General features: G+C 32.3%; 2 protein-coding genes across 7 annotated transcripts; both read right to left on the bottom strand.

The window, feature by feature from the left end:
- Window positions 1-7,362: 7,362 nt before the first annotated feature.
- LOC110669365 (uncharacterized) lies at window positions 7,363-14,188 on the bottom strand. Of its 2 annotated transcripts, none has more exons than XM_021831003.2 (5): window positions 13,809-14,185; window positions 10,752-11,003; window positions 10,204-10,347; window positions 8,945-9,667; window positions 7,363-7,787 (listed from the first exon to the last, which is right to left on the bottom strand). In XM_021831003.2, the coding sequence occupies exons 1-5, from the start codon at window positions 13,917-13,919 to the stop codon at window positions 7,569-7,571; spliced, it is 1,449 nt and encodes a 482-aa protein (XP_021686695.1). In that variant the 5' UTR covers window positions 13,920-14,185; the 3' UTR covers window positions 7,363-7,568. The 2 variants fall into 2 exon arrangements, with proteins under 2 accessions (XP_021686695.1, XP_021686694.2); XM_021831002.2 differs by having other exon boundaries at window positions 7,579-8,085; window positions 13,809-14,188.
- Window positions 14,189-16,424: 2,236 nt separating this feature from the next.
- LOC110669370 (pentatricopeptide repeat-containing protein At1g62260, mitochondrial) lies at window positions 16,425-26,557 on the bottom strand. Of its 5 annotated transcripts, none has more exons than XM_021831012.2 (5): window positions 25,061-26,557; window positions 23,829-24,700; window positions 18,379-18,563; window positions 16,913-17,099; window positions 16,425-16,817 (listed from the first exon to the last, which is right to left on the bottom strand). In XM_021831012.2, the coding sequence occupies exons 1-2, from the start codon at window positions 26,340-26,342 to the stop codon at window positions 24,300-24,302; spliced, it is 1,683 nt and encodes a 560-aa protein (XP_021686704.2). In that variant the 5' UTR covers window positions 26,343-26,557; the 3' UTR covers window positions 16,425-16,817; window positions 16,913-17,099; window positions 18,379-18,563; window positions 23,829-24,299. The 5 variants fall into 5 exon arrangements, with proteins under 5 accessions (XP_021686704.2, XP_021686703.2, XP_058002276.1 ...); XM_058146293.1 differs by having other exon boundaries at window positions 16,426-16,817; window positions 23,829-26,274; window positions 26,409-26,553; XM_021831011.2 differs by having other exon boundaries at window positions 18,379-18,508; window positions 23,829-26,557.
- Window positions 26,558-27,424: the final 867 nt, after the last annotated feature.

Below are 27,424 nucleotides of genomic sequence, written 5' to 3'. Positions count from 1 at the left end.
GTAGACTATCAGATGAGACAGCTTCGGTCAAGGCAGATCCCTATGGTTAGTCCTGTGGAGGAGTTAATCTGTAGAGGAATGCACTTGGGAGTTAGAGCGGGATATGCACAGCAAGTATTCATAAGTTTGATATGTAACTATGTGTCATTGTTCTGCCTTGTGTAAAATTCGAGGACGAATTTTCTGTAAGAAGGGAAGAATGTAATATCTTAAATTTTTAAATAATTATTTTATATGTAGTTATATAATTTTTAACTGATTTGGCAGGCTCAGGAGGGGCCATATGATGTTGATGAAATGTGGATATAGAAGATGTGATTTAGAAGTGTTATTTAGATCATTTTGCAAGTTGGGTAGGTCTTAGGTATAGGGGGAACTCTGCCGGATTTTCGGTAAAGCTTAGAATGTCCATTAATTTTTTAAAGTTTTGCTTTAAGTAAATATTGAAAATTTTGTGATATAATTTTTAGGTGAGCTGAGTCAGTCTTTCTTCTTCGCCCAATCGCCACAGTGACCTATGAAGTACTGTGAGTAGATATTGATTTTAATTACGATTTCAATATTATTATATATTCAAGGCATGCTCATTCATCACATACAAATATATATATGTAGCTAAATGCTAGGCACATTTTATGTTGCATTTTCTTAGTTGCAAAAATAAATGTGCACATTGCTTTAGGGTAATTTAGAGCTGTGTGCTTGTGTCGGCGTGCGTGTGGTGTGGTGTGATGGATATGGATAGGACGGGCCCTATCCTTTTTGAGGAAGTTGGAGTGAGTATGACTTTGAGTTGATCTCACTGATCCCTGCAATTGGATTTTTAAGCGAAAGTCCGACTCGAGTTGATCTCGCTGGTAGGTTTTAGACTAAGAGAGCTGCATAAGGGATCAGCTCCCATATGTATTTTATTTGATACGATATATGTGTGTGTGAGTGCTCCAAATTATTCTTTGGGCGAATATTGTTTGAATTTTGTGAAAATTGTTGATCGGTGTTGCATTTCATCCTTAAAGATACATTAGAATTAGATAGTTATCGAAATTATTTTTAAAATTAATATCTTACTCTATGAGTCGAATGCTCACTCCTGTTCAATCTATTTTTCTAGGTTACAGGAGAGTTTTTCTTGCGATTGACCTATCTCCTCCTTCGCAGGTCCATTGGTGCCTTGTTTATATTTATTGTTGTTGATTGAAATCTAGAACTCTGTATGTGCTATTGCAATTTTATTTAACTAGGTCTATAAAAGATTAACTATTTAAATTTGTTAACTTATTGATTATGTATGTGTGGACTTAAGGATTTATTTGTTTATGTAGATGAGGGAGCTGGGCTCCCAGTGATCACATTGTGTTGATTGAGGATGTTGTGGGTGAGCTGAGCTCTCCGAATGGTTATATATTGTGATTATAGGTCAAGTGAGTCAAAAACTTCTCGTTGGATGGTCCTGGATATGACTAGACTCTATCCGGTTGATTTCTTAAAATTGGGCTCAAAATATGGGCTTCATAGATAGGTTAGAGATTAGTTAAGTTTACTACGGATTTCGGTGGCCTTATGTTGACCCAAGTCCTAGTGTCAGTCCTACCCGTGGGATCAGATCGTGACAGCTTATGTGACTAAACTATCTGATACTGGACATTTTTGTTTTACTAGTATAAGATTTTTTAAAAAAAAAAAAAAAAAAAAATAATAAAATTTAAAAAAAAAGTAAATAATGTTTGATTTGATAATTATTTTCCAACAATTCCAAACAACAAAGATATATATACAATATCAATTTACCAATTAGCTTAAAAAATTTTAAAAAAAATTTTCAAACATAATGTAGATCAAGATCGATTAAATCTCATTAGATTTCATTAGATTTTCAATAAGTATATATAATATAGTATTATAATTATAATTCAAATTCAATTCAAATACTAAATACTTACTATAGAAATAAATCCATGAGTTTATTTTTTTTATTATATACAAATAAATAATAAAATGTTAGGAATGAAACAATATACATAATACATATAAATGATAAATATCTACTGCATTATTCGAGGAGGTGACAATCTTGAACTCTTAACAGTGAGTTTTTTTTGAGAAGTTTTTTTTAAAGGTTTAGTGGTTTAAGGGTGAGAAGAGAAGAGAGAAAAAGAAAAAAATGGAGGAGAAGGAATGGAGGAGAAAGGAATGGAAGAAAAAGAAAGAAAGAAGCTGCATTTTCTTCTTTTTTTTTTTTTTTTTTATGATTTTTAAAGTTATTATGTGTGTGTCACCATATAATTGGGTGAAGGTACACTAATGACATCATGTGATGTCATAAATTTTTAATAATTTTTTTTTTTGTTTTTTTTTTTTCATTTCAATCAAATTTTAGTAATATTTATTCACATTTTAGATCATAATAATTATTTACTTAACTGGACAAGTCAAAAAAGTATAGGCTAAAAGACAAATTATACAAAATTGTGAGGAGTGAGAAATATTGTGTGAAAACTTGATCAAGAGTGGCTAGACCAGGAGGTATGTAGATCCTTTTAAATCACTTTATTTCTTACATGGAGTGGATATAAGAACTTCGTTCATGTACTAAATGTTTGCTTGGTTTTGAGCTTCTCTATACTTTGTTCTAACTTGTAATTGTTGGAGCATATTGTGTTTTACATTTTAGCATTATATATTATCTTTCTAAGTAGGTTATGAAAATAAAATTCGTGGTATGCTCATGATATCCTAAACCAAAGAATTAAAATTTTATTGTAATTTTTTCATAACTTTGTTGGAATTTCCGTATTAAAAAAATTAAATTAAATAGAAATAAATTAATAAAAATTATTTGGCTACGGAATCTAAGAAAAATAATGAAAATTAAATATAAATTAACGACGAAATCTGAAAAAGTAAGAAATTCATTGGGTTATCCAAATGAATTAACGAAGGATTGGCAACGAAAACGTGTCACTAAATTAGCGATGACTCACATTTCATTTAGAAAAATTAGCAACGAAAGATCATAATTTCTTGTAGTGTTACACTAAAAAAAAATTATTATCAATAAGAAAACAACTCTCTAAAAATTTTTACACGCGAAAAAATATATATATTTTTTAATTGAATAAAAAATAAAATTATATAAAAATATGAACAAAATATAATTAAAAAGGCAAGATTTAAGTAAAAAAGAAAACTACAACGCCATATTCATATTATTATATATACTAAAGCAATAGTAACCCACGCTTTTTATTTTTTGATAAATTTTTTAAAAATTATTAATTTATAATATATATATAAATGTACCAAGAAGGAGAGAACAATGTGATTTCTAGAATATTCATAGTAATTTAGTATTATAATAATGAAAAATTAAATTTAATTAGCTAATAAAAATTAAAATTAATTTTAAAATGGGTCAGACTCTCTTTATATTATTTATGATACTAAAAAATTAAAAAACTTAATTAAACAATAAGACCATTGGTCAAAGAAAAAAAGTTCTTTTGCCTACTAAAGCTCTTTTTAAGATTTTACAATGTATATCTTTTTTTCAAACATAATTAAAAAACAATTAATAATATTTTCTTCAAATTTAATAATGTAAAGTGTAAATTATAAAATGACACTATAATTATATGAATAATTTCACCATAAAAAGAAAAACAAATAATGTTAATACATATTCACAAACTTTTACGAAATAATTTATATTAATTATTAATTGATATCTCATTATTATTTTTTTCTTAAAGAGTCAAAAGCATATAAGTACTTTGTATAGAATTTAAATTTTAGGATTGGCATTATTCCATATTTTTTTTAATTGTTCAATTTTTTTGAATAAGAGTGTTACTAATGAGTGACATATTAGCATTTTTTTCAATAAATAAAGAGTACATGGAGACTTTGTATAGGATTCAGACTCCAAAAGTAGGATATATATATATATATATATATATATATATATATATATATATATATATATATATATATATATATATATATATATATTTAACTAAGTTAATTATATGCCAAGTCATATTACATTTAGAAGACAAAAGAGAATATATTTCTAAGGTATTTTATCTAAAGTACAGGATGGTAAGAGTCCTAAACATGTCAAAGTTTTTAAATGATGTACTTAGATCCATTAATCACCAAGTTCCCCTGCATGCCCCTACATGCATATTACTAAGTCCAATTCATATCATTCATCCCATTTCAATAGGATATGAACAAATTAAAAGTTTAAAGAAAAATAAATAAAAACTTATAGCTAAAGAAATGGGAGGAGAAAAGAAAATTAAAATATATATATACACACACACCAGGTCAATAACCTTATACAAGAGGTCTTGGAGTCTATCTTGGACTTTTGATTTTAGGTTTAATCCACCTTTGGGTCCATCTTACTCTATTCGTACCTACGAAAACTTTTAGGCTTCCTAATTGGGTTTGTGCTTATTTGAATTTATTAATTAAAATAATTTAATAAGAGTCTATATAACTAAAATATACAGCAAGGAAATTGAATAAAATATAACAAAATAAATAGAGATAATTATTAAAATAAATAATAATTTAAATTAAATAAAACTCCTAAACGAATAGAGTCAGTGCAGTGCTTCTCCACATTTTAAATTTTGCTGAGAAATTATTCCTTAACTCTAATTTTGTCAAAAAAGTCAAAACTTGTCTAGAAAAGTCTAAATATTTACCACATGATAGCTAACATATCATATTAAAATATAGTAAAAAGAATCATATTTACCACAAGCAACTATTATTGAAAACTATAAAGATTTGAATAATGATTTTGTAAATATTTTTCCTATTAATCTATAATTAATTTAACAAATCTAAAAATATATTTAAAATCTAGACATTTTAAACGCATAGAAAAATTAAAAAAAAATAAGCATATTTTTTGGTAATTCAAAAGGCTATACCACATGATCATCAGATCAAGCAAATAATATCATCTACATATTGAAAAATTACAGAAAATAAATATATGTGAGAAAACATGCAATGGAATTATTGGTAACCATCAAAAACATATATATATATATATAATTTTTTTTTTCCTTGCAATTGTGAAGTATCCTTGGTGCATTGGATGGTTTAGAATGGCATAATCATAATAAAAGAAAATAATTTTGGTAATTGTTTAATTAATTAGTCTAAAACTAGGTGGATATAATGGTGATATGTATACAAATTATAGAAAAATTGATCAAATTTAATTGATATGGGAAGAAAATCACTATGAAATAGCTCTCCCCACCAAAATATAGCAGAAAAAAAAAACGCACTAATTAAACTCTTTAATTTTCATCCCCTAAAAACCCTAGACTCAATAATGATGTATTTATGGGAGTTTAGAGACAAACCTAACCTAATCTTATTTAATTAAAATTTTAAAAAATAAGAATTGGTTAAATAAAAAACAAAAATAATGGAATTATCCCTTGGCAATTCGTTACCAAGGGATAATTTAGCTTTTTTCATTTTTATTTTTTTTAATCTTATCCTATTTAAAAAATTAAAAAATAGAAAAATTAATTAAAAAAAACCATTTGGGATTATGAATAATTGCTCTTTTATTTATTTATTTATTTATTTATTTTTTAAAAGGCTTTAAAAGAATTAAGCCAAACAGTGTACTAACGCCATTTTAAAAATGCTTTCTAAGGGTTAAAAGTTAAGTATCTACAGCACCTGTTCAAAAGACATAAAGAGTTTCACTGATTGTCATGGCCTGCAGTGTAACATGTAAATTTAAAAAAGCCATCAGTATGGTGAACTCAGTTTGAAATGAAGGCTTGCTGCAGATATCAATGTAAAGCCAAGACCAGAGATTTTGGAAATGGACAAAAGAATTTAAAGGGTTAATCAATTGTCAAATAAGACAAGCAACAGATTTATAATCGTCAATGTAACATTGCCAGCTGATAGCTAACCGAAAATTGAAAATGCAAAGCTGAATATATTAACCTTGAGTTCGTTCTTTTCTTCAGTAATGAGTTCTAACAACCATAGATCACATTCAAGCCTAAAAATACATGCAAACAAGTCTATAAGGACCTCTAATTATGGACTCTGCCAATGATGTTTCGACAGGTTATCAAGAATGAGTATGAAGAGCTTCCAATTTATAATTGTTTCATCAAAAATCCCGTCTGTGAAAAGGAGGAATGAACATCCACTTGTAAACAAGAGAACTAAACAATAAACTCACAGCAGTCATGTCACTTGATGGAAAGGATTGAACTTTTCTGGCAGGGGTCATCTGAATTGAATCAAGATCGGCTATGTAGCCTTTGTTCACTTTCAACCAATTAAATCTGAATTGAATAATTGGATCTTTTGGCAACAAAGGCACTTGGAGCTTCCTTAAAAGAAGTGGTTCTGAAAATATCTTCTTGGCATAAGCCATTGCTGTCGTTGAATTCTCACTTGCTACAGTGTCTCCCAGAATTCTGTCCCAACCATTGGTTATTTTATTCATAAATAAGAAATTTTGTCACACATTGGTAGAATCTAGAAAAAAATGGTATTGGCTACACAGCACATAAACAATGGAGTTAAGTGGAATCAGTATATCATCTTTTGATCAATAGTTCATTTAGTGAAAAGCTTGAGCATGCTAAACAAATTTGAGCTTTGCATATTTGTAGAATACTTGTGCATGGAGCGTCTTTGCTCAAAATCAATGATTATAGTCTAAGCCATTCTTCAGATGATGCTTAAGATCAAGCTTACCCAGTGCTGAGATTGTGACTGGATTGCTGAGATTGTCAATTCTCATCAGCTGCTCCATGATGCATTGATCATACTTCTTGTGTGATTTCCTCTCTTCTCCAGCTGCATTTCAAGTTTCTCCCGCTATCGTACATAAAACTAAAGAACTATATGTTGTGAAAATTTCTCAGAAATAATAAAGGAAACTATTGAAAGAATTCAATAGCTATTTCAATTTCAGAATTTTGAGAAAGTTTTTTTTTTTTCCAATTTTTTGAGGAAGGTAGCACATTGACCAACCTAGACTTTCCCCTGAAAATTTGATCAAAGCAATCATTGCCTGGATTAGCACGTCAATTACATAAACAGAGTTAGAGATATTGTTGGGATTGCAAGCTTGTACACATTAGGAGGTTGGAAGACTTGTAGCAGACTCCTCTTTTGCAGGTTACGACATATGCTCATTTAGGGAAGAGGAAACATGTAACCTTTATCATCTTTGCCTATAGATAGAAAATCCTTTTGTTTTACGATCTTCCCATAAAAAAGTCATTCACTAAAAAGGCATCAGTTGAATGCCAAACTAGTATTCAACAATCAAGTAATAAATAAGGCCGAAAATAAATATCAGGGGAGAGATAGAGCTTTTAATGAATGAGAATAAATTCTCCGTAGTAAAATAAGAAGAAAAGCATAAATGAAAAAAAAAATAGAACAAAATAGCCGCTTGGGCATTAAAATTTGTATGGCTCCATAAAATAGTTCTACTTAAACCCTATGTTATGTACAATTACTACCTTATAGGCCAAAGGAAGCCACATCATCTCCTAGCCAAACAGGTCATCACGACTTGATGAGTCCGCTCCATCATCTGAATCGCTGTTGGCATTGAATGTCAATATAAGTTCTAGAAGTTCTCTACCAGCAGCTGAGCTCTCGCCATTCTGCTCTGGGATAGTCCTCTGCCTTTGCATCGAAAATAGTTGCAACATCAGGTCCTCTGGTGAAGCTACTTGGTACATCCAGCCCCTAGCCTTCGGTTTCAGCTGAACACAGAAAGTGTAAATCAGAATCATCATTTGCATCATCATAACCGTCAACAAAATTATCAATATCCTCATCGCAATCATCATCATTATAATCATCGTCAGTGTCATCATTGTCATCATCACCACCACTATCATTGTCATCATTGCCATCACCATCGTCGTCATCATCATCGTCATCGTCATCGTCATCGTCATCAGAGAAATAATCATCGTCATCGTCATCAGAGAAATAATCATCGTCATCATCATCCTCGTCACCAATTGCAAACCAGTGAATGCGATCATGCATCAGAACCTTTTCCAAACAAGTAACAGCAAAGATAATATTGGCACAAACATTAATTATTCCTCAAAACTTCTATACATCAGTTGAATAACCCAATTAGATCAGACTCAACAGAAGTCTCCGAAAAACCTTCATTTTTGTAATTTCCCCCTTTTCCAACAGTGGAATCAAATAGGTACATGCCCTCTTTCTCTCACATGTGAAATAAGAAAAACAATGAATTACCTACGGTCTAGAATGCCTAAAAGAAGTACCAACCCCCCCATTGCAACATTCTCTAATAGTGATGAATAGAAATTTAGTTTTTAATTATGTGTCTGGCCAAAAACTCAAAACTTGGCCAGGGTTTGCTAGTATAATTTAAGTAGATATGCTAAAAGTGATGTGGGACTACAAATTGGGGGGATTTTAGGACTACACAACTTGGAAAGAAATATAGAGAATAGTTATTTGGGTTAATTAGTGTATTCTTATTTGTTATTAGGGCAATGGCTTATTTTGTGATGCCTAAGTATCATTACAGACCTTTCAACATTTTTTGGATGATACATAACTGAATTAAATTTCAGATTGTTGGTTTCCCAAAAAAAAAAATAATAATAATAATAATAATTCTATGTCCTACGTCACGACGATAAGCCACCAAAAGAAACATTTACATCAATCCAACTAAAGTTAACTCTTCTCCTAGAAGCCAAGAGACAGTCTTTTCCAACTTTGTCATAATGTCATGTGTACAAACTATAAGTCATCTTTTTCTCATTTAGAAGTTACAATAACCCAGCGAAGCCCTTGACAACAATTAAATTAGAAGTTTCATGGATATGCTTCCAGTGACTAGATCAATGCTATAAACCATGAAGCATACCTTTTCAATGTTTGTAGGAAGAGTAGCTCTCTCAACAGCTCTTGGAGTCCATATCTTTATATCAGTCTCGATTCCACTACTAGCGAGCACAGTGGTATGAGGATGAGATTCAATACAGTTCACCACATGCTTATCCGCTTCCATGACACGAATGAGCTCCCCACCCTTTTTCTTCCAAATGAATATCCGACCACAATCTGACCCGCTTACCACATACTCGCATCCAGGTCCAAAGAAGCTCACCCCTTTCACAGTCTCAGCATTTCGATGTCCTTTGTATACTTGGGGAGTGGTTTTGTCATCAGCATCCATAGGCACCATTTCCTTTACATCGCTGCCTGTGGAAACTGGAGAGGATGGGTCTGGATTGGAACCCAATCCCATGTCTCGTGTGAAAAGATAGATGAACTCGTCATTATATGAGACTAGAAGCTCGCTCTGGTCTGAGAATGACAAGCCTGTAATTCCAAATTGCTCATCACCAATCAAATGTGGAGGACAAAAGTAATCTTTAGGTTGACCAAATTCGGTTGATCCATCCCACTTATACATGCGGACATCATAAACTCGAGTATACTCATCTGATCCTGCAACTGCAAAGAGATTTGGATTCCTGGGATCAATTGCAATTGCATTTAGGTGGACAACTGGCATGTAATTCCTCCTATCATCAATTGGTTGACAAGTAAAAAGTTCTGTAGCACGCCTACTTCTCAGATCAAACTGAAATGAAATGAACAGTGTCATGTACTGGTATTTACCCAACTATGCAAAATCAGGTGAAAATCACATCACAAGATCAAAGGACATGGAAATAGTATAACAGAAGCACAATGACCAGACACTCCACTCTTTCGTTCGTTAAAGTCGATCCAGGCTAAGAATCAATCAACCAACCATTTGGCTTGTCAAGCTGCTAAAGGTGAGTGAAAAAAAGGAAAAGAAAAATTAAAAGAAATTGAAAATCAGTCCTCTTTTCCAGTCCCTCTTTTGTGTTTCTAAACCTGCATCCTTCTTTCATCCTTAACAATAAACCCTAAAATAAATAAGCACTAGCAAGCATATTTCCACACCTGTCCTGCTGTCCCACATCACCTGAATAATTATCAAACCATTGAATCACCCCCCACAAATATCACATGAAACATTTCATGACTGAGAAACTGTTTAGGTTTTCAAACACACAATGCTATTCAAGTTCTCTAACAAACAGAACTGTAGAATTGTCAACTGAAATTGGAAAGGCACACATAACTCACATGTTGAACCAATCCATCCTCGCCACAAGTATAAAATATATGAGGGCTCCCAGGCTCAATAGCCAACTTATGAGCTCGTCCTTGGTGTTTTGCTAGCAACGCAGTCTCCACTGCTCCACGCTCCAGAATCTGAGCATGTCGAACCTAAAATAGAGGTTAAAATTTTCATTAAGCATGATATCATATTTGAGATGAAGATAGATTATTAGCTTGGTGATGAGATCACTCCCTCTTTGAACTAGTGTTGTTAAAGGCACACCTTAGGCTCACAAGGCTCTAACCTTAACGCTTCTACAGTAGAAAGGTAAACAACCTTTAAAAGGCACTCACCTTATGCACCTAGGCATGCGCCTTGTTCCATGCACAAGGCTCTAGAAAGGCGCCTTATTCACTTCCAAACTAGTAAGTTCCTTGGAATATAAAGAAAAAGCCATTGCTTGATGTATCATCTCAGGCTAAGAAGATTTTTAGCTAGAATCTACAACAGCACACTGAGTTGCAAAGATATGGGGACATCACACTTCATGTTCTTTTAAACATAGGATTACCTGACCATCTGCAGCACATGTAACAATACTTCGATCATCTGTGTAAGGCATTATTTTGGCTTGAAAAACATTGTTATTATGACCAGAATGGAAAGAAAGCTTGATACGCCCAGTTTCCCAATCCCAGAGTATGACCCGCCTGTCATCAGAACCTGACACCAGAATGTCACCATCAGCATTGAAGCTTACCGTATTTACACAGCCTCTGTGCTTCTCTAGCTTCTTGTATATATCAAGTCGCAGTACAAGATCCTGAAAGTAAGGCAACTACTTATTCAGAGCTCTGTCTATGGATGCAAGATTCGTAAAGAATCTCCCTCCCCACAAAAAAAAAAAAAAAAGTTACGTTATATGAAAAGGCATAAATAAATAATTAAAGTCTTCTTGTAATTATCCCCTTTCCCTACTGTGAAGTAGAAATAATATCTTTATCAACTATATTTTCACATGATTGCTTTTGTTTTCTAACAAAATAAAAATTTATACAAGTACCTATTAGGAAGTAAAAAGCTGAACCAAATAGAGATCCTAAAATATCCCAATATGCGTAGAACCTTATTATGGCAAAGGAAAAATAGGAAAACAAAAGAACAGAATAGTAAATGCACAACAACAGGAGAATGACAACCAGGGAAGCAGAACCCAAAAGCATCTGTTATCCATATCTATTTTCTTATTCACTTTGTTTTACAGCCAAACATAGTAATAATCAAACGAACTTTGAAATGATAAATCCATCCATAAATACCATAACGTAGCATCCAAACAATCCCCATTGACTAACTTCAACATCAAAAAACAGTAAAGATAACTTATAAATTCCATTTCAGTTCAATTAGCTTTCATTTGTAACCACAAGTAAACTTCCCAAAATAGTGAATTGAGATGTGAAACCCCTCTAGCAAGTCTTGCCATCCAATTGCAATGAATACTTATTACCCATAGAACCCAAAATGAAAATATCAACATCAGCCTATTGCCAGTGGGATAAGGATAGCTAATCCAAGACCACACACAGGAGTGGAGCCAAAAACTTTTCATTACGTGGCCAATAATAATACATCAATAAAACATTCATTTGTACCATAAGCTCTCTCTCTCTCTCTCTCTCTCTCTCTCTATATATATATATATATATATATAAAATAGAGGGCATAAGATTTATGGGAAATAACGACAACACAAAATATCAAACTACAAATTTTTTTTTTCAGTTTTAAAAAATTATAAAAAATTTTCCATAATAAATATAAGTATTACATAAATATAGTTTCAATTATTAAATAAATTTAAAATATAAGTCCTACTATTTAAATGAATAACAATCAAGTTGCATCATAATGTTATACAAATCATTGCATAAAATTTACAGGCTTGAAAGAAAAAACATAAACAAAATCCCAAAGTGTTAGACTAGATAGTATAATAATAATAATAATAATAATAATAATAATAATAATAATAACAAATAAACCTTAATCCTAAACTAGTTGGATCATATATATATATATATATATATATATATATATATATATATATATTCTTTTTTTTTTTTTTTTTTTTTTTTTTTTTCATTTAACTTTGTTTAAAATCAATTCCGTATCAATATCCAAAAATTGTATATATCTTTTGATACTATTATCCTCCCCGTCATTTTAGGTTTCCACCTTTTTTATTCTTACTCCTATATAACTAATTTATCGTACTTAACTAGTGAGGCATTCAATGCTCTATGTTGAATATGAACAAACCATCTTAATAGACCATCTCATTTTATCCCCAATATGTACTATATGCATGCCCAAACTAATGTTGTCATTCCTAAGCTTATCCATTATTGCAATACCAAAGATACATGACATCATGCGCATTTCTACCACACTTACCTCATCTTACAGGGTACGACATACATTAGATGCCCAACATTCACTCACATACAATGTATTTGGCCTAACCACAGTTATATAGGACTTACCTTTAACTTTGTCGCGATTCCAAGATCGCATTGTACACCTGTCACACTCCTTTTCTTCATCCAATGAGTTACATTTTCCATGAAAATATTTTTCGCTTTTTGGTTGTAATGTTAAACTAATAGTATATATTTATCTCATATATATATATATATATATATATATATATATATATATATATATATATAAGTGTTTCACATTTTGATAAAATTATCAAAGTTAAAAAAAATGAAAAATGACTCTTTTTTAAAAAGAGAAAGTAAGTCATTTTCACTTTGATCAACAAATATTTTCCATTGACCTTATCTTCCTGAATGCCCAAAACGCTAGAAAATACAAAAATACTTTTTGTAAAACAAACAGAGCCTAAAGCTATATCCAATTGAACCTTCCCTCCATTCCTTCCTTTTACTGAGTGCTAAACTCGCAATCCATATATTTAATCTTATATCTACTTAGTCTACAACCCTTACTTTTAATAGTCATTCTCCAAAACTCTAACTTTTGATTAACTCCTCCCCTAGGTTCATCTAATAAAATAACATCATCTGCAAATAATACGCACAATAGGATATCACCTCGAATATGAATATGACTGATTAGCTCATCCATAACTAAGATAAACTGGTACAGACCCAAATCTGCACTCATTGTTATGGAAAATCCAAATTTTACATGAGTGTTAAAAAAACAGCTTTGTCTTTACAGATAAAAGTAAAATAGTTTCTTATTATCGCCCTGCCTCTGTTTTTAAACCTCAATTAAAAAAATTTTACCAAATGTTTGGTAGCCAAAACTGTCCTCCCTCCGCCACAGACCATACAAGTGCATAGCAAGAACTACTACATGGGTTGTACAACACAAATCAAACAATACAATCAGCTTTACTAATCAAAGATATCTGCTATCACTTTATGCAATATCTATGTCATCTAATTGCACAAAACACCTAATCAATAAACCCCAAAATTAAAAATCCAACTAAACATGAGTTTTGACAAAAAGCACATGCCCATCACTCACTATACTCTAGATAAATATCGAGAGAGAGAGAACAATTATAGGATAAAACAGAGGGAAAGACCTCAGATGCAGCGAGACGGTGAGCGAAATTCCGGGTGGAGAGCTCACCAACCTCCCGTTGCCAAACATTGGGCACCGCCTTATCGGGAGTGGTTCTAGCTCTCTTTTTCATTATGAAACGGAAGAGGAATCAATCAAGAATAAAAACTGAAGAAGATAGAATCGATTAGCGAACTGAGACAGTGAAACAGGAGCGAGTAAATTGAAGAGAGAGAGGTTTGCGGTTGGGGATCGTGGGTTTCCTGTTATAGAATTCTCGAGGAGCTCTCTCCCTCTCTCTCCGCAAAGACGGGTCGGTTGTGGTTTGGCTCAATGCTTGGTTGGTGCCCTCTTCTTTCTTCGCCTTTTGTAGTCTTTTTCTTTCTCTGTGATATGAACACCAACTTAGCATACAAGTTGGTGTTCCGTATAATTAAAAAGTATTTTCTATTTTTTTAACAAAACCTGTAATTTAATTTTTTAATTATTATAGAAATAATTAAAATATCTTTAATTATATATATTTTCTCACTGATAAATTTAGTATCTAAGGTTTTATATTATAAATAAAATAATTTTTTTATTTAAATTTTATAAACAAAATAATTTCTTCATTTGAATTATTTTATTTATAATACAAACTATTAAGAATTAAATTATTTATGTTATAAAACATATTGAATTAAGGATATTTTTTATATTTTTACTATAATTAATAGTACAATAGATAAAAAAAATTAGACGAAGAGATTAAATTATAGATTTTAGTAAATTTAAAAAATTAAATTATTTGATTTTAAAAATATATAAACTAAATTATAAATTTTATTAAATTTTAGATCTTTAATTCTTTTTGTTTTTATGAACAATGACTATTTACAAATGTGAATTATAACTAAAAGATTAAAACATCTCAATTTACAAAAGAAAGAACTAAAAGATTTTTTTTTCTTGAAATTCTGATATAATTTTAATAATTCAAGCAAATTATATGAAAATTCATAATAGAATTATTTAATCCCGAAAGTATAATATTTTAAATATTAATATGTTAAATTGAAATCGTTTTTCTTATGGAAAAGCTTTTTTTTTTTTAAATTAATCCTTATAGCAAAGTTATTGCTATATGTGAGAGCAAGATATATTGTAGTGGTATGTTGAATTATCTGAAAACATTATGCAAATAATGTAAGTCAACATTAGTAATTAAAAAGGAGACGAATTGACCTAGAGGGTGAGATGGGATGAAAATGGTCATTTCTCTCTTAATTAGTGATCTCGAATTTAAAATCTGGATATGAAGCACTTTTAAAATTTGAGAATGAGTATTTTATCTCCTTTTGTAAACTTACCCGGAGTAAATCCGAATTAATTGAGTCAGTAAATTTTAGATATCAGATGGTTTAAAAAAAAGAGAAATGAATTGAGAAAATATGTTAAATTGAATATACAAATTATTATTTTTCTCATATGAATTCAAATATATACGAAATACGTTAAGTTTATTAAATTAATTTAATTAATAAAAAATAGAAGTCTCTATTTTTTATCAATTGAAGCTCGATTATATCAGAGAACGTTGAAAAATTATTTACCATAAATGCATTATATTTATATAGAATGTACTCTTTAAATCGTTTGGAGAATAAATTTATATTCACGTCCATGAATGCTATTTTTTTTTTTTAAGAAATAAAGCTAAAGTTAAGTAATATTTAATTCAATTAAAAAATTAGTAGAATTGCAATAACTTTTTAAAGAAAAATAAACATCATTTTCTAATAAATAATTATATATAAATATATAATCAGATTAAATTTAGTTCAATTTTTTATAATAAAAATCATATCAAGTAGTTGATTGAAATTTCTAAATCTAGAGTCTACTTGTTTTATAAAAAATATTTCTGAAAAATATTCTCCATGTTTTCTAGTGTTTGGAACACTCAAGAGAATAAAAAGAAAAATATTTTTCTGATGAAAGAGGAGGCTAAGCTCATTTTAAAGAAAATGACTTCATCTTTTCAAGCTGTAAATATTTTTATGGAAAATATTTTTCTTAGAAATTAATTTTCATGAAAAATATTTTCTATATACAAATTATTTTTCGTGAAACAAACAAAGGCTAATATTGAAAATTTTCTTGACCATAAAAAAAAATAAAAAATTAAAATGCATCAATTCAGTATAAATGCAATAGTATTCATTCTTACAAGACAAATAATTTGGCAAACGGTAATCTGTATTTATGTGTTTAGAAAATATTATAGAAAACAAGAGATTTTTCTCTTGATGAAATGAAACTGACATATGGCATTATGTCATCCATATATGCCTCTAATAATAAAGGACAGAATTATTAAACAATAAGCTTTCTAATTATCTCTTAGTACATCAAAGTTTGAAGGATTGATTGATAAGCTATTAACAATAACGGAATACACCAAGCATCGAAAAAATATTGAAATTAAACAAGAGATTATTCATGTTTCTCATTGATATCATCAAAAGGTTGAAATTGGAGACTTCAATTTTAGCCTATTGTCAATGTAATTATCAGTCTTGTTTACATGCAAGCGAATAACGACTTTGAGATATTAGCTAATCTTTAGGAAAGATAACAAAGATGTTTTAATGCATTGTATTATTGTCTAAGTAGAGGCCAGGATGTTTAAAACATAATACAATTTCTTTCCCCCATAACCTAATGCCAATAAAATGGTGGTGCATGCGTGCATTTTATGTGAAGCAGAAATGAGAAATAACCTATCACTTATAAGAGTTTGTGAGAATAATCTTCCCATGAGCAGGAAAAGATAATGAATTGCCTTATATAGTTGCTGTATGACAGCAGTTTGCATGATCAAGAATACAAAAACTACAGATTCATACAAGAAAAGTACTCGCTACAAATTCAGCCAAAATACTTGCAACATCTGTATACTTGACTTTGGCACTTGAACAAGAAAAAATTTAATATTGCTTGGCAGACCATGACAGCAAATTTTGTCCAAGGAATATATTGTATCCATCTGCAGGTATTTGCACATCCAACCTAATCAGCATCTGAATAGACTACCAATTGATTATGAGAAACATAATAATTGTTGGAGATATGAAAGAGTACCTTTGATGTAATGCATTATCCGTTTCACTGCTGAAAAAGAGTCTCCCATGGTGCATGTACGTGTGTTTGACAGACTTGGTTCATTGTGAAGAAGATATCTGGTCTGGTATATGTATTGAAGGAACCCACTATCCCTCTGTATTCTAAGGTATCTTGAAGTAATGGGCTGTTGGTGTATGTGAACAATCTTTCCAAGTACAGGAAGAGAGAATGAATTGCTTATATAGTTGTTATTATTTAATTATGTAACCTTAACACATGGATGCATCAAGAAAACAAGAAATATGAACTGATAGGAGAAGATACAGACTATTAGGTACACATTCTTATATTGACTATTAGATACATACACTTCTCTGGAAGCATGAATGAATATTATGACATCATGACTAACATATAAAAACTATTGGACTGTGCCTCAAAACATCTTGGTGCAATTTTCAGATACAAAGTGGCCATTAATATTTCTTTCATAAGCATATGCAGAAGCATTATAGATAGTATAGTTCTCTTCAACTGAAGCATACATGCGTATGCATACAAGTGTATAGTTTTTTTTTTTTTTTCCTTGGTGGAATATGCAAAATATAATATTTGCATATTCCACCAAGAAAAATAAAAAAAAACTATACAGCCATACGACTGGCTATGTTATATGGTAGTGAGTGTTGGGCACTGAAGGAGTCGTATGCATCTAAGATAAGAGTTGCAGAGACGAGAATGTTAAGGTGAATGAGTGGCCATACTAGACTAGATAAAGTCTGTAACGAGAGTATTAGAGAAAAGGTAGGAGTAGTGCCAATTGAGGATAAGTTGAGAGAAGGGAAATTAAGGTGGTTTGGTCATGTGAAGCGTAGACATACGGAGGCTCCAGTTAGACAAGTAGAGCACATTAAGTTAGAGGATATAAAGAAAAAAAGGGGTAGACCTAAATTGACTTGGAGGAGTAGTAAAACATGACCTAGAAGTATTATACATTTCTGAGGATTTAATCCAAAATCGTTTAAAGTGGAGAAAGCGAATCCATATAGCCGACCCCAAATTTTTGGGATAAAGGCTTAGTTGAGTTGAGTTTGGTGGAATATGCAAAGACATTTAAGATAACATGACACATTTCAGATAACATGTCTTTCTGCCTTCAGATTGTAAGCAGAATAAAACACAAATTCTCTAAGTCCAGCTGCTAGCTCAGTTGAAGATTTAATATCAGGGCACAAAAAATAAAACCCAGAAGTTAATGTTACTTGCTTATCATTGTTTTCAACTTAAAGAGTAAAATGCCAGGACACAAGACCAAAAAAACAGTGTTCAATTCCAATATTTAATTGCATCATTGACCATAGTTTGAATGCGTGAATTGGACTAGTCAACAAATAAACTGTCAGACAGACCAATGGCTTAATTTTGGTTTCTTGAGGACCAGACCTCTTGCAACAATAAGGACAAAGAGCAACAAACTTCCACACCTTCATTGCAGACAGCAAAACTCCTGAGTCCTCCAGACTTGTTGAAATTCTTTCTTTGTGAGAAGGGTGCCAACTGCCAAATAAGTTTTACCATCTGTCCTAAGTATTGAAAGAGTTTGTACCATTGATCCTGAAGAAATGAATGATGCCTCAAGAAATGAAATCAGACCCCACATAACATTGCTCTAGACACAGAAACAAAGCATGAAATTAACACATACTAGCAGATAAATTAATCAGCTGTCAGGTATAAGTTGGCAGAGAAAGGGAATTACCATAAAAAAATTGCAAAGTAAAAGAAATGCATGCCAGGGAAGAAAAGGAAATGAACAAAAATAAAATACATATGCTAAACAAACAAGAACAAAATGAATGCATCATCATTCCACAGTTAACAATTCAAGAAAATTAATAAACAGTTCAAATGTTATTATTCACAAGGTCGCTAAAAGATTCATGATCGATTCCTATGCCTTTGTTCATTTCAGGAATAAAACATGTGAATTCAATATTCTCATAAACAACTCAATAACTACTCTACCAGTGAAGTCAGGAAAACATGTTGTCTAAAAGCTCCAAGACCTCCATTTTTATCATAAACACGACTCCAACATGTTTTAGAGCATTATTTAGCATATTCAAAAAATTGGCCATCCATAATGTGTTTTTCCATTCTTTACAACTTTTTAACTCAGTCCAATTTCGCATTCACTTAATTAGTTGTTCAGATAATTTACTGTAACATACTATAGGAGGAGGAAGAAGAATAAGTAGCTAGGGATGTTGGATAAGGAGGGATTTTGGAGGGAAATACTGTTGAAAGCAGCGGTTAGCATATCTGATTGTCAGGGAGTAGTTATCATAACTGCATTAGTTGGTAGCTGATAAGCCACTCTGTTATAAATATGCTTATTGCTTGTACCAATTCATTCTTTTGGATTGAATCAATAACAGATATACTTTTCTCTCTCAAAGATTCTATTCTCTTCTCATCTAGTCTTCCTTTCTTCTCATCTCATAATTCTTCTGTTTCAGATTCTGCTGTGTTCTCTGCAGCAGAGTGATCTCAGGCTGATATCTAACATTCTGGCATCAGAGCTAGGCTACAAGAGGGATTGATCTTCCAATTGCAGATCTGGTAACTGCCAAGGTTGCGAGAGGAAATTTTCAATTTGTGGATCTGATAACTGCCAAAGTTGCAAGAGGAATTGATCTTCCAATTGTGGATTCAGAAACTGTCAAGATGACCAGATCTGGAGTAGTTACTCAGGAATTGGCTAATGCAGTTATGATAACTACTCCCTAACAATCAGATATGCTAACTGCTACTTTCAACAGTATTTCCCTCCAAAATCCCTCCTTATCCAACATCCCTAACTACTTATTCCTCTTCCTCCTCCTATAGTATGTTACATTTACCAGTGAGAAGATGCAACGAATTACGAAGCAAATCAACCACAGAACTATAATTGTTGATCTGTTCAAGACTCCATGTTGCGGACAATTTTTTTTTTTTTTTTTAACTTTACTCAGGTGTCTAATAACCAGGACATACACAGAAAACCCACATAAAAGAAGGTAAAGCACATGATCTTCATACTGTAAAGAAACTACACATAACAGTAAAATAATAATTAGTTTCTAAGAAGAGCTCAACTACTTTAACTTATTAATGTAGAACAAAGGGAAAGAACCAAGAACAAGGAGAAATCAAGGACCAATCATTGAAAAAGAGAACTAATTCTCAATAATTTTATTTAATCTCAATAATAATCATAATCCAAAGCTACTGAATAATAGAAAATTAACTCTATTTATAGAGCTTACAACCCTAATCAAATTAGGAATAGAAATCCTAATTCAACTCTAATTAAAAATACTAAATAAAATAAATTAAGAAATATTAGACCTACTAATAATAAATTCCTAAACAATAAAAACTCTTCAAATTTCCTAATTCTATAATAATTAAAGTTCCTAAATAAAATAAAATTCTAAGCTTCCTATTAAGCTTCCTAAATAAAATTTCCTAACTCAATAGGATCTTTAATTTTCATTGATGTCTCCATAGAATCTTCTTCATTCCCCAATATATATTGCTCAAGCTTTGGTTGTGTGGTTTTATAAATTTCTTGCTCTGGAAAAGGCTCTTCAACATGTGAATGCTCAAGACTTGAATCGTTGAATTCTTCAATCTCATACTCTTCAACCTTTGTTTCTCTAGGTTGCTCTTTTTGTTCCTCGTTCTCATCTTTAAGCTGCTCTTCGAATTTTTCTTGTGGTTCATCTTCAACGTCAAGCTTCTTTTCTTGATTTACAATTTGAATTTCTTCTTTAAGTTCTTGCACAACTACCGATAACTCATTAAGCTCTATTTTTGATAACTCATCAACCTTTACTTCTATTTTTGATAACTTATCAATCTATACTTTTTCACACTTGAAATCAAAAGTTCTTTCCTGCATTCTTCAAGCTCTCTTTCCTTAACTTGTAAGAATTGTTGCAAATCTTCATATTCCCTTTCTTTATCTAGTAAAATCGGTCTAACTTCTCGATATTCACCATGTAAAAAAGAACACCTTTCACGATCACGTCTATAACTATAATTATCTATCTAATGACAAAGAGATAATTATCTATCTAAATACAATGTCATAATTAATTTCTTCAAGAACATTTTTGTAGTAATTGATCTTCTCCTCTAGCCTTTCAATATAAGTTTCTATGACATTTGAAGTAAGAAAACATACCTTACTTGAAGAAAAAAAAAATCAAAATTCAGCTTTTAAGAGTTGCTTTTGCTGAAAACAAGCTACAAAATCAGATGCAGGATGTCGAACTTAGCAAGGAAAGAAACTCTTAAAATTTTGTTGATGTGGCAGTGATGACATGGCAGTGATGGTAGGTGATGTGGCATTGAAGCGACAAGCTGATGTGGCTATTTGATGTGGGTTGTTGCTGGGGCCAAATCCGTTGCTTGTAGGCTCACAATAAAGCTAGGTGAGCTTATTGGGTGTGGAAGCTGATCTAAATACCCGATCAGTTGGGTTAAAGCTCCAGAGGCGTAGGACTGAAGTTCTGACAACGCAAAGAGACAGATCGGCTGATGATGAGTTGCTAGGTTCTTCTGGTTTTCCACTTTTTTTTTTATTTGAATTGTAGGCAGCAATTAAAAATTTCGAAGGACAAAAAACACCAATGGGAATCTAAGGAATGGGAAGACTTGAATGAGAAGTCTAGCAATTTTGCAGAAAATGATGAAAATTTAGATCGATTTTAGGTTGTGATACCAAAATTGATGTAGAACAAATAAAGAAGAATAAAGAACTAGGAAAAATCAAGGGCCACTCCTTGAAAGAGAGAACTAATTCTCAATAATTTTTTTTAATCTCAATAATAATAATAATCCAAAGCTACTGAATAATAGAAATTAGTATAGAGCTTACAACCCTAATCAAATTAGGAATAGAAATCTTAATTCAACTCTAATTAGGAATACTAAATAAGATAAATTGGAAAATAATAAAATTAATAATAATAAAATTCCTAAACAATAAAAATTCTTCAAATTTCCTAATTTTATAATAATTAAAATTCCTAAATAAAATTCTAAACTTTCTATTCTACATTATTCTCCCCTGGTTGGAGAAAACTCGATCTCGAGTTCGAAAGTGTTAAAGGATCAAGAACCAAGTAAGGAGAATACACAATATAATCTTCTTGAACAGTAGCAATAAGAATGATTTGAAGAAATTTGTGCTTGCTTTTGTATTCTTAGAAACATCTGGGAAGATAAAATTAAATAGAACAACAGTTGAAATGCCCTTTAACTCAATAGAATCTTCAATTTTCATTGATATCTTCATAGAATCTTCTTCATTCCCCAATATATCTTCCTCAAGTTTTGGTTGTGCAGTTTTATCAATTTCTTGCCCTGGAAAAGGCTCTTCAACATGTGAATGCTCAAGACTTGAATCGTTGCATTCTTCAATCTCATACTCTTCAACCTTTGTTTCTCTATGTTGCTCTTTTTGTTCCTTGTTCTCATCTTCAAACTGTTCTTCGAATTTTTCTTCTTGTTCATCTCCAACGTCAAGCTTCTTTCCTTGATTTACAATTTGAATTTCTTCTTTAAGTTCTTGCACAGTTACCGATAACTTATTAAGCTCTATTTTTGATAACTCATCAATCTATAATTCTAGTTTTGATAATTTATCAAGCTGTGCTTTCAATTTTTTCACACCTGAAATCACAAGTTCTTTCCTGCATTCTTCAAGCTTTTTTTCCTTAACTTGTAAAAATGATTGTAAATCTTCATATTCCCTTTCCTTATCTAGTAAAATCTGCCTAACTTCTCGATATTCACCATATAAAAAAGAACATCTTTTCCAATCACATCTATAACTATAAATATCTATCCAATGAAAAAGAGATAGTAATTGATCCTTATGAAATCCAATGTCACAATTAATTTCTTCGAGAACATTTTTATAGTAATTGATCTCCTCTTCTAGCCTCTCAATATAAGTTTTCATGGGATCTGAAGTAAGAAAGCATACTTTACTTAAAAGGGGAAAAAAAAAACTCAAAATTCAGCTTTTAAGAGTTGTTTCTGCTGAAAATAAGGGTGAGTTTGTTGGGTGTGGAAGCTGATCTTAATATCCAATTCAAAGGGTTAAAGCTCCAAGTGCATCGGACTGAAGTTCTAATGATGCGAAGAAACAGATCGGGCATCTGCTGACGACAAGTTGCTTGGTTCTTCTAGTTTTCGACTTTTTTTTTCCAGAACAAATAGTAAACTAAAGGCAAAATTTAACAAAGGAAGTTTGGGACAACAGTGGCAGGGTGGGATTTTAGAAGGCAAGAACACAAGTTTGAAAGCTTGAAAGTTTGCGAAAACTAAAGAAATTTGGATTGATTTTGGGCTCTAATACCAAAATTGATGTAGTACAAAGGGAAAGAACCAAGAACAAGGAGAAATCAAGGACCAATCCTTGAAAATGAGAACTAATTCTTAATAAATTTTATTTAATCTCAATAATTATCATAATACAAAGCTACTGAATAATAGAAAATTAGCTCTATTTATAGAGCTTACATCCCTAATCAAATTAGGAATAGAAATCCTAATTCAACTCTAATTAGAAATACTAAATAAGATAAACTCAGAAACATTAGACCTAATAATAATAAAATTCTGAAACAATAAAAACTCTTCAAATTTCCTAATTCTCTAATAATTAAAGTTCCTAAATAAAATTCTAAACTTCCTATTCTGCATTACTTATACAATTATCCTGAGACCTATATGTGACCACTTTGGCTATTAAGTAGAGAGTTTGACCTTCCACAGCAAGAGGCAAAAAAGCTGCTCCTGGCAACCTCACTTCAATATTATTGATGGATGACAACAATGCTCAACAAAATTATATCATAGTTATAAATTTTACCTTCAAAGCGAAACTGTGAAACCCGAATCACTAGTTTAGTATGATCTGTTCAGGCAAGTAACCCAGCTATTCAATTATTCAATTCCTCCAGATAGATGAAGCCAAACTTGATAAAGCTAGTTCTTGCTCATTGCCATTCACAAATTGGCGAAGATTATCAGCAAAGAGAACACAGCTTGAATCCAAACTTCAATTTGCCCCATTATAACATGAACTGCAGAGCTACTGTTACCTGAGGCAGCAGCATCAGGAACAAATAGCATTGAAACGTACCATCTCTGTCTACTTTTTGCTTCACTCTCCTGCATTCAGAGTGAAGCAAACAAACATGGCAAAGTTGAGAGCTCTCATAAGTTGAGAGCTCTCATACTTACTAGAAGACAATCAATTATTTGCCCAGAGCAGAAAATTAACAAGTGCAACCGACCAATTGTACCTTTCATACAGACAACTCATATATTCCAAGCATCATCACTTGGAGGAATCTACCCAACTAAAGGCTGCTTCTTTCTTGATATTTTTCCTTTCCATCATTATTCTTACTTCTGTTGCATTATCCCATTGTCCCGCATCAGCATACATGTTGTATAACAAGACATAGGGAACTGAGCTATCTGGTTCAAGTCTCATCAACGCTTCAGCAGCAACACGGGCCATCTCTACATTGTTGTGGACCCTAGAAGCACCCAACAAAGCACCCCAAACAATCTTATCAGGCTCAAATGGCATGCTATTGATCAAATCCAAGGCCTCCTGAAGCTGTCCATGCCGACCCACAATGTCCACCAGGGAGGCAAAGTGTTCAAGCCTTGGCTCTATACCATATTCACTAACCATGGATTTAAATATCCCTCGACCTTCTTCAACTAGTCCTGCATAAGCACAGGCATTCAAAACTGAAATAAACGTTATATAAGTAGGTTGCACTTTGAAACTTTTCATCAATTTGAAAAGTTCCAAAGCCTCTGTAGTATAACCATGAGATGCATATCCTCCAATCATTGCATTCCAAGAGATTACTTCTTTCTGCAATTTCACCTTATAAAAAATGGTCTGAGCCTCAATTATTGCACCACATTTTGAATACATGGTGATAAGGGCATTTTTTATTGGAACATCTGGGATAACTGTCTTTTTTACCAGTTGATGAATTTGCATGCCCAGATGTAGATCCACAATCCCAGAAGATACAATAAGAAGCGAAGATAAAGTGTGCCGATCAGGTTTCTCACCTTCAACTTGCATCTGGATGAAAAGTTTAATTGCTCCTTTATAATCCTCGTTCTTCTCATATCCAGCAATCATGATATTCCATGAGATCAAGTTCTTTTGGGGCATCCTCTGAAAGAGATCATGAGCAAGTTCCATATTACCTCCCTGGGCATATCCTGAGATCATCGAATTCCATGAAAGGGTATCTGGAGTCAGCATTTTACAAAAGAGGTTTGAGGCCTCCTCCATATTTGACACATGAACATATCCACTAATCATGGTATTCCACGAAAAAGTGTCTCTTTCCCTCATTTGGTCAAAAAGTTCTCTAGCAGAGACAGTATCCCCCGCCTTCACATAGCACATGATCATGGTATTCCATGACACGACATTTCTCACAAACCTCCTTCTGCTTTCGTTTCCTTGCTCATCACAAAATGGGATCTGATCAAAAAGATTTCGAGCTTCATCCACCCTTCCTCTCTGACCATACCCTGCTATCAAAGTATTATAAGCATGCACCAAATCTTCCTTCCCGCCATCATTATTCCCACATTCAAACAAAATTCTTGCAGCTTCATCCAATTCCCCATTCTGAATAAGACCCGAAACAAGTACACTCAGGGATGCTGCATCCCTCTCAGGAATTTTCTCAAAAAACTCAATTGCACGCACCACATCACCATTCTGCAAAAACCCAGTAACCATAGCATTCCACGAGACAGCATTCCGCTCAGGCATTTTATTAAAAAGCTGAAAGGCCTCATCCATCCTTCCATTCTTTGCATACCCACTAATCATCGTGTTCCAAGAAACGTAGTCCCTCTCTGGCATTTTATCAAACAGGTACCTTCCCTCCTCTACAAACCTCTTCCCACGACACGACACATACCCTGAAATCATCAAATTCCACGACACAATATCCCTCTTAGGCATTTCGTCGAACAGTTTTCTTGCTTTGGTCATCTCTCCCCGTTTCACGTACCCACTAATCATCGAATTCCATGTAACTGTGTTTCTCCGCTCTATTTTATCAAACAATGCCCTTGCTTCGTTAATCCGACCCATCCTGGTGAAATGTGAGATCTTTTTGTTCAGGGAATACAAGTCTAGGTCCTGAAAAGAACTCTTTGATCTTGGAATAGATGCAAAACAGCGAGTTTCTACACCGGCGAAAAGTTGGCTTGTAATTTGGAGCTCCCTTTTGCATGTTATTATAAAGCCGATGATCAACCTGCGCGTCATTATCGAAGGAGTTAAGTACACAGCAACGAAAGTAAGGATTTTCGTTTGATGAGGCATTGGGTGAAGGGTATATGCATTTGCAGCTATCCCATGTATTCATGCTAAACCAGACATGTATTGTACCCGGCTACTGCGCAGAATGTAGCTGTGCAAAACTAAGATGATTATCAAAATCATGCATTATTGCATAACTGGGTCGGTTTGGGTAGGAACCAGTGTTAGAAACAGTTGAAAATTGGGTGTCTTAAGTAGACGAACTTAATCTCCCATACACAAAGATATAAGAAGAATGGTGCATTTACTTATTAAATATAATATATTTATGCGTTAAATATATAAATTGAATTTACATAAGAATATTTTATTAATTAAACCTTATTTAATGAGGAAAATACACAATAGTTTTAAAGCATAGGCACCCCACAAAATCTCAAGGCCCCACAATAAGTCGTTCTTTTTCATAAACTCAAACTCAATTAAATTTTTATCTCAAAAATTTAGGGTAGGCTATATGGATTCTCTTTTTTCATTCTAAATAATTTTGGATTAAATCATCGAAAATGTGTAATGCTTCTAAATCATGTTGTACTACTCTCATCCAAGTCAGTTTAGGTCTACCCATTCTTTTCTTTCTATCCTCTAACCTAATGTGTTCTGCTTGTCTAACTGAAACCTCCGTATGTTTACGCTTCACATGACCAAACCACCTCAATCTACCTTCTCTCAACTTATCCTCAATTGGCAACACTCCTACCTTTTCTCTAATACTCTAATTACGAACTTTATCTAGTCTAGTATGACCACTCATCCACCTTAACATTCTCATCTTCGCAACTCTTATCTTAGACATATACGACTCGTACAGTGCCCAACACTCACTACCATATAACATGGCTGGTCGTATGGCTGTACGGTAAAATTTTCCTTTTAACTAATTGGGAATCTTGCGATCACATAAAACTCTCGTGACACTTCTCCACTTCAACCATCCGGCTTTAATCCTATGACTAACATCCTCCTCACATCCCCCATCTACTTGAAGGATTGAGCCGAGATATTTAAAGTGATTACTTTGAGGCAGTACCACTCCATCCAAACTAACTCCTTCCCTATCACCAGTTCGGCCTTCACTGAACTTG

Source organism: Hevea brasiliensis, chromosome 1 (genome assembly GCF_030052815.1).
Source record: "Hevea brasiliensis isolate MT/VB/25A 57/8 chromosome 1, ASM3005281v1, whole genome shotgun sequence".
In the NCBI taxonomy this organism is placed as follows: domain Eukaryota; kingdom Viridiplantae; phylum Streptophyta; class Magnoliopsida; order Malpighiales; family Euphorbiaceae; genus Hevea; species Hevea brasiliensis.
Note: the sequence above shows the minus strand (reverse complement) of the source record. Positions and strands in the feature narration are given on the sequence as shown.